Source organism: Hyla sarda, chromosome 12 (assembly GCF_029499605.1).
Source record: "Hyla sarda isolate aHylSar1 chromosome 12, aHylSar1.hap1, whole genome shotgun sequence".
NCBI classification, from domain to species: Eukaryota; Metazoa; Chordata; class Amphibia; order Anura; family Hylidae; genus Hyla; species Hyla sarda.
The window spans coordinates 31,507,484-31,523,653 of NC_079200.1; the positions used below are offsets into that span (position 1 = coordinate 31,507,484).

At 41.6% G+C, this 16,170-nt stretch overlaps 1 protein-coding gene across 6 annotated transcripts in view; it reads left to right on the plus strand.

Annotated features, from left to right (window-relative positions):
* Positions 1-16,170, plus strand: part of SKAP1 (src kinase associated phosphoprotein 1) — a 430,073-nt gene that overhangs the window by 48,538 nt on the left and 365,365 nt on the right. Inside the window, exon 1 of one of the 6 annotated variants that reach the window (XM_056547766.1) lies at positions 7,024-7,393. The exons of 4 other annotated variants lie outside the window; for them this stretch is intronic. In XM_056547766.1, coding sequence (XP_056403741.1) covers positions 7,351-7,393 — 43 coding nt within the window. In that variant the 5' untranslated portion in view covers positions 7,024-7,350. Of the gene's footprint in view, positions 1-7,023; positions 7,394-7,415; positions 7,562-16,170 lie in introns of those variants that run through there. One more of the 6 variants, XM_056547767.1, reaches the window with a different exon arrangement.

Here is a 16,170-nt window from a genome sequence, read left to right on the forward strand (position 1 = left end):
TGTTCCGCGCGGACTTCCTCCTGAAGAAAGTGCAACACCATTCTTCAGGCGGGAATTTCCAAGCAGATTTTCCGTTCACAGATTCCGCTTCACAAATTCCAAAGTGTGAATTTGTGAATGGAAACCCATTCACTACACTATACATTTTAGCAAGCGGAATTCCCGCCTGCAATTTCAAAGCGGAAACCTGAAGTAGTCTGAACCTAACCTTAGTGTAAAAAAATGTTAAAAAAAATTACACTAACATGCTGGTGTTGCCCCATACTTTTTATTTTCACAAAAGGTAAAAGGAAAAAAAGACCCCCAAAATTTGTAACACAATTTCTCCTGAGTACGGAAATACCCCATATGTGATCATAAATTGCTCTGCGGGCACACAAGGCTCAGGAATGAGAGCGCAATATGTACATTTGAGGCCTAAATTGGTGATTTGCACATGTCAGGTGGCTGATTTTACAGTGGTTCTGACATAAATGCAAAAAAATAAATACCCTGACCCCATTTTGGAAACTACACCCCTCACGGAACGTAACAAGGGGTATAGTGAGCCTTAACACCCCACAGCTGTTTGACGAATCTTCGTTACAATTGGATGGGAAAATGAAAAGAAATTCTTTTTTTGTGTTACCCTAAATTTTTCATTTTCACAAGGGAAAATAGGAAAAAAAAGTCCACCAAAATTTGTAACCCCATTTCTTCTGAGTAAGAACATATCCCATATGTGGATGTAAAGTGCTCTGCAAGCGAACTACAATGCTCAGAATAGGAGCGCCATTGGGCTTTTTGAGAGAAAATTTGTCCAGAATTAAAGGCCATGTGTTTTTACAAAGCCCCCATAGTGCCAGAACAATTGACCCCCCCCCCCCCCACATGTGACCCCATTTTGGAAACTATACCCCTCACGTAATAAGAGGTACAGTGAGCATTTTTGCCTCACAGGTGTCTGACCGATTTTTGGAACAGTGGTCCGTGAAAATGAAAAATAACATTTTTCATTTGCACAGCCCACTGTTCCAAAGATCTGTCAAATGCCAGTGGGGTGTAAATGCTCACTGCACCCCTTATTAAATTCGGTGAGGGGTGTAGTTTCCAAAATGGGGTCACATGTGGGGGGGGGTCCACTGTTTTGGCACCACGGGCGGCTTTGTAAACGCATAAGGCCCCCGACTTCTATTCCAACCAAATTCTCTCTCCAAAAGGTCCTTCTCATCTGAGCATTGTAGTGCGCCAGCAGAGCACTTGACGTCGACACATGTGGTATTTCCATACAAATTTTGGGGGGCATTTTCTCCTATTACCCCTTGTAAAAATGTAAAATTTGGGGAAAAACCTGCATTTTCGTGAAAAAGAGAATTTTTTAATTTACACATCCGATTTTTACAAAAAGTCTTCAAACACTTTTGGGGTGTTAAAGGGGTATTCCAGGAAAAAACTTTTTTATATATATCTACTGGCTCCAGAAAGTTGAACAGATTTGTAAATTACTTCTATAAAAAAATCTTAATCCTTTCAGTACTTATGAGCTTCTGAAGTTGAGTTGTTCTTTTCTGTCTAAATCCTCTCTGACACCTGTCTCGGGAAACGCCCAGTTTAGAAGAGGTTTGCTATGGGGAGTTGCTTCTAAACTGGGCGTTTCCTGAAACAGGTGTCATCAGAGAGGATTTAGACAGAAAAGAACAACCTTAACTTCAGAAGCTCATAAGTACTGATAGGATTAAGATTTTTTTAATAGAAGTAATTTACAAATCTACCAGTCCTCAGTACACTAACTCTTCAAAGAGTTATATGGTAACAGTCTCGGAATGCCAAGAAAGGAAATCGATAAGATGTACCAAAAAATATAAATTTATTATATGTACTTCACTATATAAACATGAGATATAGATATCAGGTGACAATTAAAATACAATTTAAGAAATATTAATATTAATAATGTGCCTTACGTGGGGCCCCACGTTGGCACCTAAAACAGAACGGATGCCACTAGATTGCTTGGTAAAACCGATATGTTAATAATATCAGTAGGTATCCATATGGTCACCAATTCACACAAGCAATGGAAAAAAAACACTGGCTCAAATAAAACCTAGAGAAATTGTGTCCCCTATAACGGAGTGAATTGTCCTACATGAAAGGAACAACCTGTAAATGAAAATACAACCTACAAATACAAATATAAATGTAGTGTGAAACCTGCAGATAAAGTGCAAATAAATACAGAATATAGGGGTGGTGGTATCAAACAACTGTGGTTTCCAGTAATAACCATATGTTCTATCCTGTAAATGGATAAATCGCAGTCTTAATATAGTCCTGTGTGAATAGTGGCCACATTCATATGTCCCGCATATATTGAAGCAGTCTTTCTTTTTTGCCAATTATATCCACTTAAGGATGGTATTAGGTATACTGTATCAGTGTTTCCGTATGGTGTACTCTCTAAGTTGCTGTATTAATACTGTATTGATATGGAGCGTAATAGCTGTGAATGAAATTGTCGGCACTTTCGTGCCACTCACCGCTCCTACGGTCTAGCTGGCTGTGTCACGGTCAAGCTGGGGTGGCGATGGACGGCCACGTCTCCCTCAGCGAGCTACGAGGATAGCGGTGCTCGGCCGGTCAGCGTGTTTCTCGGCGGCGTCTGACATCAGCAGTCAGCTGTTTGCAGGTCAGCTGACTGTTTTGTGGTGAACGCTTGTTTTGAGCAGATATTAGTCTTTATCTTTTCCAATAGGATTAAACAACAGACGGTCAGTAATCCTAGGTGGATATAGGGCAATTCTTTCATTCCTGAGACAATTTCATTCACAGCTATTACGCTCCATATCAATACAGTATTAATACAGCAATTTAGAGAGTACACCATACGGAAACACTGATACAGTATACCTAATACCATCCTTAAGTGGATATAATTGGCAAAAAAGAAAGACTGCTTCAATATATGCGGGACATATGAATGTGGCCACTATTCACACAGGACTATATTAAGACTGCGATTTATCCATTTACAGGATAGAACATATGGTTATTACTGGAAATCACAGTTGTTTGATACCACCAGCACTATATTCTGTATTTATTTGCACTTTATTTGCAGGTTTCACACTACATTTATATTTGTATTTGTTGGTTGTATTTTCATTTACAGGTTGTTCCTTTCATGTAGGACAATTCACTCCGTTATAGGGGACACAATTTCTCTAGGTTTTATTTGCGCCATTGTGTTTTTTCCATTGCTTGTGTGAATTGGTGACCATATGGATACCTACTGATAGTATTAACATATCGGTTTTACCAAGCAATCTAGTGGCATCCGTTCTGTTTTAGGTGCCAACGTGGGGCCCTACGTAAGGCACATTATTAATATTAATATTTCTTAAATTGTATTTTAATTGTCACTTGATATCTATATCTCATGTTTATATATTGAAGTACATATAATAAATTTATATTTTTTGGTACATCTTATCAATTTCCTTTCTTGGCATTCCCAGACTGTTACCATATAACTCTTTGAAGAGTTAGTGTACTGAGGACGGGTATATTTTCTTTTCTTTGATTCAACTCCTTTTTTCCTCTTTTGGGTGAGAGGTATCCAGTTAACCTCGTACATTTTATGTTGTAGAGCTACGCATCCACATTTCTAATTTACAAATCTGTTTAACTTTCTGGAGCCAGTTGATGTATATATAGAAAAAGTTTTTTCCTGGATAACCCCTTTAAGGCTCACTGTACCCCTTGTTACATTCCTTGAGGGGTGTAGTTTCCAAAATAGTATGCCACGTGGTGTTTTTTTTTTTTTGCTGTTCTGGCACCAAAGGGGCTTCCTAAATGGGATATGCCCCCCAAAAATCATTTCAGAAAAACTCACTCTCCAAAATCCCATTGTCGCTCCTTCCCTTCTGAGCCCTCTAGTGCACCCACAGAGAACTTGACATACACATATGAGATATTTCCTTACTCGAGAGAAATTGGGTTACAAATTTTAGGGTGATTTCTCTCCTTTTACCCCTTGTAAAAATTCAAAATCTGGGTCTTCAAGAACATGCGAGTGTAAAAAATGAAGATTTTGAATTTTCTCCTTCACTTTGCTGCTATTCCTGTGAAACACCTAAAGGGTTAACACACTTACTGAATCTCATTTTTATGCAGTTTTTATAATGGGGTTATTTATGGGGTATTTCTAATATGAAGGCCCCTCAAATCCACTTCAAAACTGAACTGGTCCCGGAACAATTCCGATTTTGAAAATGTTGTGAAAAATTGGAAAATTGCTGCTGAACTTTGAAGCCCTCTGATCTCTTCCAAAAATAAAAACATGTCAACTTTATGATGCAAATATAAAGTAGACATATTGTATATGTGAATCAATATATAATTTATTTGGAATGTCCATTTTCCTTATAAGCAGAGAGTTTCAAAGTAAAAAAAATGCTAAATTTTCATAACATTTTTGAATTATCGACAAAAATTTACCAGTAACATAAAGTAGAATATTGTCACGAAAAAACTCTCTGAATCAGAATGAAAAGTAAAAGCATCCCAGAGTTATTAAAGGGGTATTCCAGGAAAAACCTTTTTTTTTAATATCAACTGGCTCCAGAAAGTTGAACAGATTTGTAAATTACTTCTATTAAAAAATCTTAATCCTTTCAATAACTATCAGCTGCTGAAGTTGAGTTGTTTTCTGTCTGACAACAGTGCTCTCTGCTGACATCTCTGTTTGTCTCGGGAACTGCACAGAGTAGAATAGGTTTGCTATGGGGATTTGCTTCTAAACTGGGCGGTTCCCGAGACACGTGTCATTAGAGAGCACTTAGACAGAAAAGAACAACTCAACTTCAGAAGCTCATAAGTACTGAAAGGATGAATATTTTTTAATAGAAGTAATTTACAAATCTGTTTAACTTTCTGGAGCCAGTTGATATATATATATAAGTTTTTTCCTGGATAACCCCTTTAACCTCTTAAGGACGTAGGGCATACCTGTACGCCCTACGCCTGGTCCCGGTGTTTAAAACAGGGTAATGCCGTGACCCCGCATCACACCGGGTCGGTCCTGGCTGCTAATCATAGCCGGGACCCTGGGCTAAGAGCTGTTAACCCTTCAGACGCGGCGATCAAAGTTGTCCGCCGCGTCTGAAAGCGAAAGTAAATGCTTCCCGGCAGCTCAATTGGGCTGTTCGGGACATTGCGATAAAATCGCGATGTCCCAATCAGTTAGGACGCAAGCGGCGGTCTCCTTACTTGTCTCCGCGGCATCCGATCGGCGATTGATTGCTCCAAGCCTGAGCTACAGGCTTGAGCAATCGAGCCCCTATCTCACTGATCCGTGCAAAGCTATGGCTTTGCAGGGATCAGCATAGGAGATCAGGGTGTGCAGTGCTATAGTTCCCTATGGGAGCTATAACACTGCAAAAAAAAAAGTGAAAAAAAAAGTTAACAAAGGTCATTTAACCACTTCCCTAACGAAAATTTGAATCACCCCTCTTTTTCCCAAAAAAACAAACAAAAAACTGTGTAAATAAAAATATGTGGTATCACCGCGTGCGGAAATGTCCGAACTATAAAAATATATCGTTAATTAAATCGCACGGTCAATGGCGTACGCGCAAAAAAATTCCAAAGTCCAAAATAGTGTATTTTTGGTCACTTTTTATATCATGAAAAAATGAATAAAAAGCGATCAAAAAGTCCGATCAATACCAAAATGGTACCGATAAAAACAGAACACGGCGCAAAAAATGAGCCCTCATACCGGCCCGTACGCGGAGAAATAAAAAAGTTATAGGGGTTAGAAGATGAGAATTTTTAACATATAAATTTTCCTGCATGTAGTTATGATTTTTTTCCGAAGTACAATATCCAATCTATATTAGTAGGGTATAATTTTAATCGTATGGACCTACAAAATAGAGAAGGTATTATTTTTACCGAAAAATGCACTGCGTGGAAACAGAAGCCCCCAAAAGTTACAAAATGACATTTTTTCTTCAATTTTGTTGCACAATGAATTTTTTTTCCGTTTTGCCGTGGATTTTTGGGTAAAACGACTAATGTCACTGCAAAGTAGAATTTGTGGCACAAAAAATAAGCCATCATTTGGAATTTTATGTGCAAAATTGAAAGCGTTATGATTTTTAGAAGGTGATGAGGAAAAAAGGAAAATGCAAAAAACGCTGCGTCCTTATGGGGTTAATGCTTAAAGTGACAGTGGTCAGATTTGCAAAAAAAGACAGTGCTTAAGGGGTTAAAGGGGTACTCCACTGGCCAGTCTTCCTGCTGCATTTGGAACATTTAGTTCTGAACGCTGTGTGCACGCTGCGGGGGTCGGCCACACCTCCCTCATGATGTTAGGCCATGCCCCTCAATGCAGGCCCCCCCCCATAGGCTTGAATTGAGGGGGTGTGGCCTGACATCAAAAGGGGGCATGGCCGACCCTGGCAGTTTGTTTTTATCGGACAGAAAGATATTCAAAACTTCAGCTTTTGCCTGTAGGGTGTTAAGGCTCACTGTACCCCTTGTTACGTTCCTTGGGGGTGTAGTTTCCAAAATAGTATGCCATGTTGTTTTTTTCTTTTGCTGTTCTGGTAACTAAGGCATAATGGAAACACCTCACAGAAGCTGCCATTTTGCAGATTCTCTGATCTGGTTGTCTGCGCATCACAAATCTTAGAGTGCCTATAAACTATGATGCAGTGTTTTTTCTTTTTTAATCCTATTTTCACTGTATTCATTGTCTCCTCCACTCAGGAATACAAAACAGGACATTTGATCAAATTTATCACTTGACAGTCTATTGTGAATGGAGGTTTTCTGATGGCAAATGTAAGAAATATTGACATGCTTGGAATTAGCTGCTGTCAGAAACCTCTGGAGAACTGTGGAAAGTTATTCTTATTAAAATAACCATGCATATTCATGTCAAAGTCAGCAGATAAAACCATTGGCCTCATGTATTCGGCCCTGTTAAACATGCATTAAGCTTAAAGGAAAACTGTCACATGTTTTGTCCCGCACTATCCACAGGTACCTGTGGATAGTGCGGGAGACGCTGAACAATTTGAGTCCTACCTTGCCCGGATCCGCTGCGCCGTTTGCCCGTTACAGGTCTTTTTCTGTGTATTAAAATTAGCACTTAACTGGCAAAGGCGGGGTTACTGCCTTCAACTGCCACTGTGTTGTAACCGCCGCCCTGCCCGCAGCACCGCCCGGCTAATGAATATTCATATATTGCCTTACTATGTTGTCTCATATCGGCCGAGTCTCAAACTGCCTACACCCTTACTTCAGCGCTGCACCGGACGAATGAAGCAGAGCTGAAGACCGCTTCCGGAAATCCCGCACATGCGCAGTAGCGTCCGGAACTCGGCTGATATGAGACAACATAGTAAGGCAATATATGAATATTCATTAGCTGGGCGGTGCTGCGGGCAGGGCGGCGGTTACAACACCGTGGCAGTTGAAGGCAGTAACCCAGCCTTTGCTAGTTAAGTGCTAATTTTAATACACAGAAAAAGACCTGTAACGGGCAAACGGCGCAGCGGATCCGGGCAAGGTAGGACTCAAATTGTTCAGCGTCTCCCGCACTATCCACAGGTACCTGTGGATAGTGCGGGACAAAACATGTGACAGTTTTCCTTTAATGGGTTTTTCAATGTGTAACTATGTGGAAAAGAAGTGATGTCACATGTATTCTGTTGGTCAATTGGATTAACATTATACCCATTCTTACAAGCTTGTCACCAAACTAAACTTTTAATAAATTGTTCCTTATGTAATTATAAGGCACTTTGCTATTTACTTGCTGTTAAATTTCTCAACCTTTATATGTTTAATGTGATTGAAAAAACGGCCACTAGGTGGCTCTGTTCTGTTCCCTGCCACAAGTCAAACAGCTAGTTTGGTCTCCTCCCAGCCTGGCAGAAGATCAAACTCAGGAAGTGTGTGTGGGGCATGACGAGGCACAGCTCTCGCAGGCTTCAGTGACGTTGCGCCTGCTGGGGAACGCCCACATTCTCCTGCCGGGAGCTCACACAATGTGAGCAAGGGGAAAGGTATGATACAGAGCTTTTTAACCCCTTAACGACCACGGACATAAATGAACGTCCTGGTGCGGAGGTACTTCTCGCACCAGGACGTACATTTACGTCCTGTACATGACCGCGAGCATCATAGCGGTGCTCCCGTCATGCACTGCAGGTCCCGTCTGCTATCAGCAGCCGGGGACCCGTTGGTAATGGCGATTGCGCTGATGTCTGCCATTAACCCCTCAGATGCCATGATCAATACAGATCACGGCATCTGCGGCAATGCACATGTTTAAATGGAAGATCGGATCGCCCTCGGTGCTGCCGTGGGGATCCGATTATCTAAAATGGCTGCCGGAGGTCCCCTCTCCTGTCTCCAGCAGTCTCCAGTGGTCTTCTGGTCTGAGATGGAGCAGAACAGTATTAGCAGTTAAATGATTTCTATAGATAGTCCCCTATAGGGACATAAAAAGTGTAAAAAGAAATGTAAAAAAAAGTGAAAAATACCCTCCCTCTAAAAATTTTTAAATTGTCCCTTTTTCCCATTTTACCCCCAAAAGCGTAAAAAAATAATATATGTTAATGATCCCGTACGGTGAACAGCATAAACATATATAAAAAAAAAAAAAAATTGCTGCTTTTTTGTCACATTTTATCAAAAAGTTTTATATAGGCAAATGTGGTATCAATAAAAAGTACAGATCACGGCGCAAAAAATTTGCCCTCATACTGCCCCGTATATGGAGATATGAAAAAGTTAAAGGTGGTCAAAATAGGGCAATTTTAAACATACTGATTTTGTACAAAAAGTTAATTTTTTTTTAAAAAGCAGTACAATAATAGAAAAGCATATAACTTGGGTATCATTTTAATCGTATGGACCCACAGAACAAAGAAAACATATCCAGCCCAGTATCGGGAGTATTACACCCGGCACTTCAATACCACAAAAGAAATTGACTTCGCTGGGCTGTATGGGCTAACTGACCATTCCGGTGCTCACATACAGACGAAGCGCGCAAGCGCGATAACGGTCCGTCGCCCATTCTTTATTCCCCCACCCAGCTCCATCTATCCGCTCTCCCTACATGTACAATATCTATGCACGCTAATATCCAATGAAGAGTTGGCGTCACCTATCGAGACCTGGTGAGTGCTTCATTCCTACTTACCTCTATGTTGTAGTTCAAAGAAAACATGTCATTTTTAGTTTAATGTGTACAGTGTGAAAATCGTACATTTTATGGTAAAATTAGAGGTGTCATTACAAAGTACAATTGGTCACGCAAAAATCAAGCCCTCATATGGGTCTGGGGATGGAAATATAAAAGAGTTATGGATTTTAGAAGTTGAGGAGGAAAAAACAAAAATGCAGAGTGCTGCGTTCACATGATGTGGGACTCCACACTAGGTCGTGGAGTTGAATCCAGTGCATATGCATAGTGGAGGGGCGGGCTTTGGAGCCTTACTACGGGAGCGAGAGGCGGCCAGCCGACAGGGGAAACACCTTCAGTGCGCTTATTCTCATTAGAAATCTCGGCGGCCAGTTGACGAAAATAAGTGACCCCTCATTTGAATCCTGTTAACCCACACTATAACCGAGTCTATTGGGTTTAGCGTGGGTGAACAGGCTGAGGGTTTTCCTTTAAGGGGTTAAAGCTCGAAATTTATTTTTTTAAAAGCCGGAGGGGTATTAGGAGTAGTTAGGAAGTATAATCTGAGTTAGTTTAGAAAATATGGTTTGATGACAGGTACTCTTCAATAACTCTGAGATGCTTTTACTTATCATTCTGAGAGTTTTTTTTGTGCTATATTTTACAGTGGTTAATTTTTGATAATACTTGCATCTTTCTCTTAAAATGTCATGAATAAAATGAAAAATTTGCATTTTTCTAAATCTGAAATGCTCTGCTTGCAAGGAAAACGGTCGGTCATTACAAATAAATGACATATTGATTCATATATACAATGTGTCTACTTTTATGTTGGTATCATAAAATAGACATGTTTTTACTTTTTGAAGACATTAGGGGGAGATGCCTTCAGTGCGCTTATTCTCATTGGAAATCCCGGAACTTCAGAACAAGATATCTCCGCGGCCAGTAGGGCTGCACGATATGGGGAAAATGTGCGATTGTGATTATGGGCCTAAATATTGCGATTTCGATATGTGATGCGATATAAATAAATGGTGAAATCCCGCCATTTCTTGTCCAATCTCCTCCATTTTACAACTATCCACCCATTTTATGCCCACCGCCCATTTCACATTTCCCCATTTAATTTCTATCTCCCCCTGTCACATTCTCCCCTCATGGTCACATCTTCTCCCATCACATTTTCCCCCTATGTCACATTTCCCCCTCCCCCTGTCACATTTCCCCCTCCCCCTGCCACATTTTCCCCTCCCACATTTCCCCCTCCCCCTGCCACATTTTCCCCTCCTCCTGCCTCATTTCCCCCTCCCCCTGCCACAATCTCACCCCCTGTCAGTCACATTCACCACATTCTCCCCCCCATGTCACATTCCCCCCCCCCCAATGTCACATTCTCCCCCCCCCCCCTTCAATGTCACATTCTCCCCCCCATGACACCGCCACAGCCAGTGATTGGCTGAAAAGGGAAATGTCCTACTAGTTGAATGGTGAAGAGAGGAGACACCGGACCGCAAAGAGGGAAACGCCATCTGCAGGGACCGGGAGTAGGTGAGCAGAAGTTTTATTTTTCTCCCTGTGCCCTTTTATTTAGCTCAGTGTTTTTCTACCAGGGTGCCTTCAGCTGTGGTGAAACTACAACTACCAGCATGCCCAGACAGCCTTTGCCGGTCCGGGCATGCTAGGAGTTGTAGTTTTGCAACAACTGGAGGCACCCTACTTGGGAAACACTGACTTTTAGTATTTACATTTGTTTTTACCTTCTCTGGCCGGCCCCTGCCTGCAGCAGCACACGGGAGCCAGCCCGAGCAGATAATTGCAAGTTTTCCTGGGAGGCCGTATCGCTATATCGCAAAAAGCAAAAATCGTGATTCGATTGCTTTTGCGATATATCGTGCAGCCCTAGCGTCCAGTTGACGAAAATAAGTGACCACTTGTTTGAATTCTGTTCACCCACACTATAACAGACTCTATTGAGGGTTTTCCTTTAAGGGGTTAATGCTCGAAAAAAAAATTTAAGGGTAGGAGGGGTATTAGAAGTAGTTAGGGAATATAATCTGAGTTAGTTTAGAAAATATGGTTTGATGACAGGTACTCTTCAATAACTGTCACGATTCGGCTGGCAGGAGGTGGATCCTCTGTGCCAGAGAGGGATTGGCGTGGACCGTGCTAGTGGACCGGTTCTAAGTTACTACTGGTATGCACCAGAGCCCGCCGCAAAGCGGGATGGTCTTGCAGCGGCGGTAGTAACCAGGTCGTATCCACTAGCAACGGCTCAACCTCTCTGACTGCTGAAGATAGGCGCGGTACAAGGGAGTAGACAAGAGCAAGGTCGGACGTAGCAGAAGGTCGGGGCAGGCAGCAAGGATCGTAGTCAGGGGCAACGGCAGGAGGTCTGGAACACAGGCTAGGAACACACAAGGAAACGCTTTCACTGGCACAATGGCAACAAGATCCGGCGAGGGAGTGCAGGGGAAGTGAGGTATACATAGGGAGTGCACAGGTGAACACACTAATTAGACCAACTGCGCCAATCAGTGGCGCAGTGGCCCTTTAAATCGCAGAGACCCGGCGCGCGCGCGCCCTAGGGAGCGGGGCCGCGCGCGCCGGGACAGGACCGACGGAGAGCGAGTCAGGTACGGGAGCCGGGGTGCGCATCGCGAGCGGGCGCCACCCGCATCGCGAATCGCATCCCGGCTGGGGGCGGTATCGCAGCGCACCCGGTCAGTAGATCTGACCGGGGCGCTGCAGTAGCGAGGATGTTGCGAGCGCTCCGGGGAGGAGCGGGGACCCGGAGCGCTCGGCGTAACAATAACTCTGAGATGCTTTTACTTATCATTCTGATTCTGAGCGTTTTTTTTGTGCTATATTTTACATTAAGATAGTGGTAAATTTTTGTCAATACTCGCATCGTTTATTTGTGAAAAATTCTACAATTTTATGAATAAATTGAAAAATTTGCATTTTTTTTATCTCAAATGCTCTGCTTGCAAGGAAAACGGTCATGACAAATAAATGACATATTGATTCACATATACATATATAGACAGGCCGACATTTATCATTGTCTTTAGACTGTTTTTTGTGTCTACAAAAGTCGCAAAAATGGCGCAAGCAGGGTTTATTTGCGCCTTTTGGTTTACACATTCCTGCTCATTTTGAGTTGCAATCCACTGATATTGGCAATACACATGATGTGGAAGGGTTTTATGAACTGCGCCTTTTTGTGAAAAGGCACAAAAAAGGCGCAAAGCCACTGAAAAGTCTCTTAAAACTACACCAGCCCAGACTTAGCTTAGCTTTGTGGAGTATGTGAAGAAAGAAATTTCAGAAAATGTGACCTGCACAAAATTTATCAAATGCTCTGTGACCATTTAATAAATTTGGTGCTCCTACACATTACCAGCACACAAAAAAAGGTGTAGAAAAATGCTTCACCTACACTACAACGATAAATGCCGGCCAATGTGTCTACTTTTATTTTGGAATCATGAAATAGACATATTTTTACTTTTTGAAGACATTAGGGGTCTTCAAAGTTTAGCAGCAAATTTTCACCAAAAATTTAAAATCTGAATTTTTTAGGGACCATTTCAGTTTGAAGTTTATTCGAGGGGCCTTCTTGCTAGAATTCCCCCATAATTTCCCCCATTTTAAAAACTGCACCCCTCAAAGTATTCAAAAGGACATTCAGAAAGTTTAAATCTTTTAGGTGTTCCACAAGAATCGCAGCAATGTGAAGTAAAAATGTCCTTTTTTTTTTTTTTGCACTAACATGTTGTTGTAGCCCAAGAAGAAACATTTGTAACCCTATTTCTACAAAGGGTAAAAGAAGAAAAATTTTTAACCCTATTTCTCCTATATACTGAAATAACCAATTTGCAGACATAAAGTGCTGTGCAGAGCATGCAGTGTGCATTTACACAGGTATTAAACACAATTTTGGAACGGAAAGCAGTTAAAGTTTTTGGAACAAAGGGTGCAAAAATGAGAAATTTAAATATTAACTCTAAAATGTTGGCGTAGCCCCAAACTTTTCATTTTTACTAGGGGTAAAATGAGAATAAGCCCCACAAAATTTGTAACACAATTTCTCCCAAGCACGGATATACCCCATATGTGGACGTAAAGTGGTAGGGCTTAGATGTGAAGGCACGCCGCTGGGCTTTTGGAGAGAGGATTTGGCTGTAATGGATGTTTGGGGCCAGCTTCCATGATGCCAGAACAGTGGAACCCCCCCCCCCCAAAAAAAAAATAACCCTATTTTAGAAATTACACACCTAAAGGAATGTAACAAGGGGTGCAGGAGCATTTATACGGCCATTTCACACATTTTTGGAAAAGTGGGCTGTGAATATGAAAAATTAAAGTTTCAAAAAGCTATCAGACACCTGTGGGGAGTAAATGCTCACTGCACCCCTTGTTACATTCCTTGAGGGGGATATTTTTCCAAAATGGTGTCACATGTGGGTGTTACCTTTTTTGCGTTTTGGTCAGAACTGCTGCAACTACCACCCACCCCTGTGCAAATCACCAATTTAGGCCTCAAATGTACATCGTGCTTTATCACTCCTGAGCCATGTTGTGCATCCGCAGAGCACTTGTGTTACAAATTTTTGGAGTCTTTTTTTTTTTACACTAGCGTGCTGGTTTAGTCCCCAGCTTTTTCTTTTCATAAAGAGTAAAAGAAGAAAAATGCACCCAAAATTTATAACACAATTTCTCCCGAGTTTGGATATACCCCATATATGGCCCTAAACTGTTGCCTTGAAATAGGACAGGGCTCCATGCGCATTTGAGGCTTAAATTAGGGATTTGCATACCCTACGGCAGTGTTTCCTAAACAGGATGCCTCCAGCTGTTGCAAAACTACTACCAACATGCCTGGATAGTCAATGGCTTTACATGCTAAAACTACATAATCGCCCAAAGAAAATGAAGCTTCTCAAAACAATTAAGAAAAAATCCATAATATCTTTATTTAAAAAAAACACAATTGACATACATTTAAAATACATATAAAAGGAGGAAATGGACATCAGAAATAAAATGCTAAAACTGCCTACATTTAGCTTTGGTGTGTGTTGCTTTACTGGGAAAGAGATAATAACAGGATACTAATAGGTCAGTCCCCTCCCTTTACAGGGAAAATCTGCAACAAATAACAACCTTTAGGCTAAGGCACCTTTCACACTATAGAATTATCCTTTTTTAAAGATCCGTTATAATGTTCTGTTAACAAAACCCTTAAAAACGGACGTTAAAGTAACGGGAGAAATAGTGCATGCACTATTTCTTCCGTTCTTTCTCCTGTCACAAAATAACATCCGTTATTAATAACGGGCTATGACAGGTTCAAACGGATAATGTAAAAATCCCATAGACTATAATGGGATTTTGTAACGGCCATTTAACGTCCGTTTTTAAAGGTATTGTTGACGGAACATTTAAAACGGATAATTTTATAGTGTGAAAGGGGCCTAAGGTCACACATACAGGATCCTCTGCATATTTTTGCTGCCTATTTTGTGCAGCTGATTTTGCTCCTCATTGAAGTTAATGGTAACAAAATCAGGTGTACAAAATATGAAGCAAAAATATGCAGCCGATCCTTAACGTGTAAACGTACCCTTAACCCCTTATTTTCACCAGGTGAAAATGGGCTTGGTCATTAAGGGGTTAAAGGGGTGCTCCAGGGAAGTTAAGAAACAAAAATGCCCAAAGCCAACACAATACCTGTTCTGTGTCCTCTGTAGTTATCCATGTGGTTTTTGCAGCTCCTTTGGCCCCTGACAACTCCCAGAAGTCAGTGCAGCGCTGTGTAATGGCTGCCAGCCAACTGCTTTCACTGTCTGTATGCATGCTTACACTGCAACTCACACACCGGCCCTAATTTACTAAGAGTGGAGTGTAGGTTTCTTTGTGGGTTTTAATTCCCTACAATTTATTTTCCACTTTATTTACTAAGGTTTCCCTACATTTTCCACTTTCCCTACACTTTGCTTTTTTTTACACATGCTCTGATCTGTAGGGTTTTCCTCAGCTCAAATCCACCACATTTTATGGGGAAATCTTAGTAAATATGTTGTTTTTTTTTGAAAATATTGGGAACACGCCCATTTTAGGAGACCACGCCCTCTTCCCCGACAGCTACAACCTTTTTTTAAGCAAAATGGAGAGTTAGTCGGGGTTTTTTTCAATTCTGGCACAAAATCTGGCGCAGACAGAATTTCTGGCGCAATACGACAGAATCTGGCGCACAACCCGACAAAACAGGTCGGGTTTGCAACAGTAAATGAGGGCCACTGTACATGTCTTTTCTTTCAGACTATCCTTCCTCCAGCAATAAATCATGGTGTGCTCCGAATAGAAGAAGACAATGATTAGATCTTCACAGGAAAAAAGCAGCTATGTGTTCAGTTGTGACTTAGAATCTACACTGCTTTTCTCTCACGGCTCACAAGCTCTCACACAGGGATAGGAGGGGGAGGGGAGGTGTGGCTGTACAGCCAGAGCTCTAGACCACACAGAAATCAGACAGAAATCAGGTTGTGTTGTCTTGAAGGGAGGGGGCTAGGTCTCACTGAGGAGACAAAGTGGATCTAAAAATTTAGTTTTTCTCTCACTTGTTGCATGTAAGTGACAGCTGAGAGAGGGAAACTGCGCTATATAGCTAATGATTTATATGTAGACAAAAACATAGGTTGGTGAGATGGAAAGAATGGGCTATGGGTTTAGTTCCCCGGAGTATCCCTTTAATATTAACCCCTTAATGACCAAGGACGGCAGTACTTCGCAAACCAGGACGTACTTTTACATCCTGTACATGACCGCAAGCATTGGAGCGATGCTCGGGTCATGCGCGGCAGGTCCCAGCTGCTAATAGCAGCCAAGGACCCGCCGATAATGGCCGACATCCGCAAACGCGCGGATGTCTGCCATTAACCCCTCAGATGCTGTGATCAATACAGAACACAGCAGTA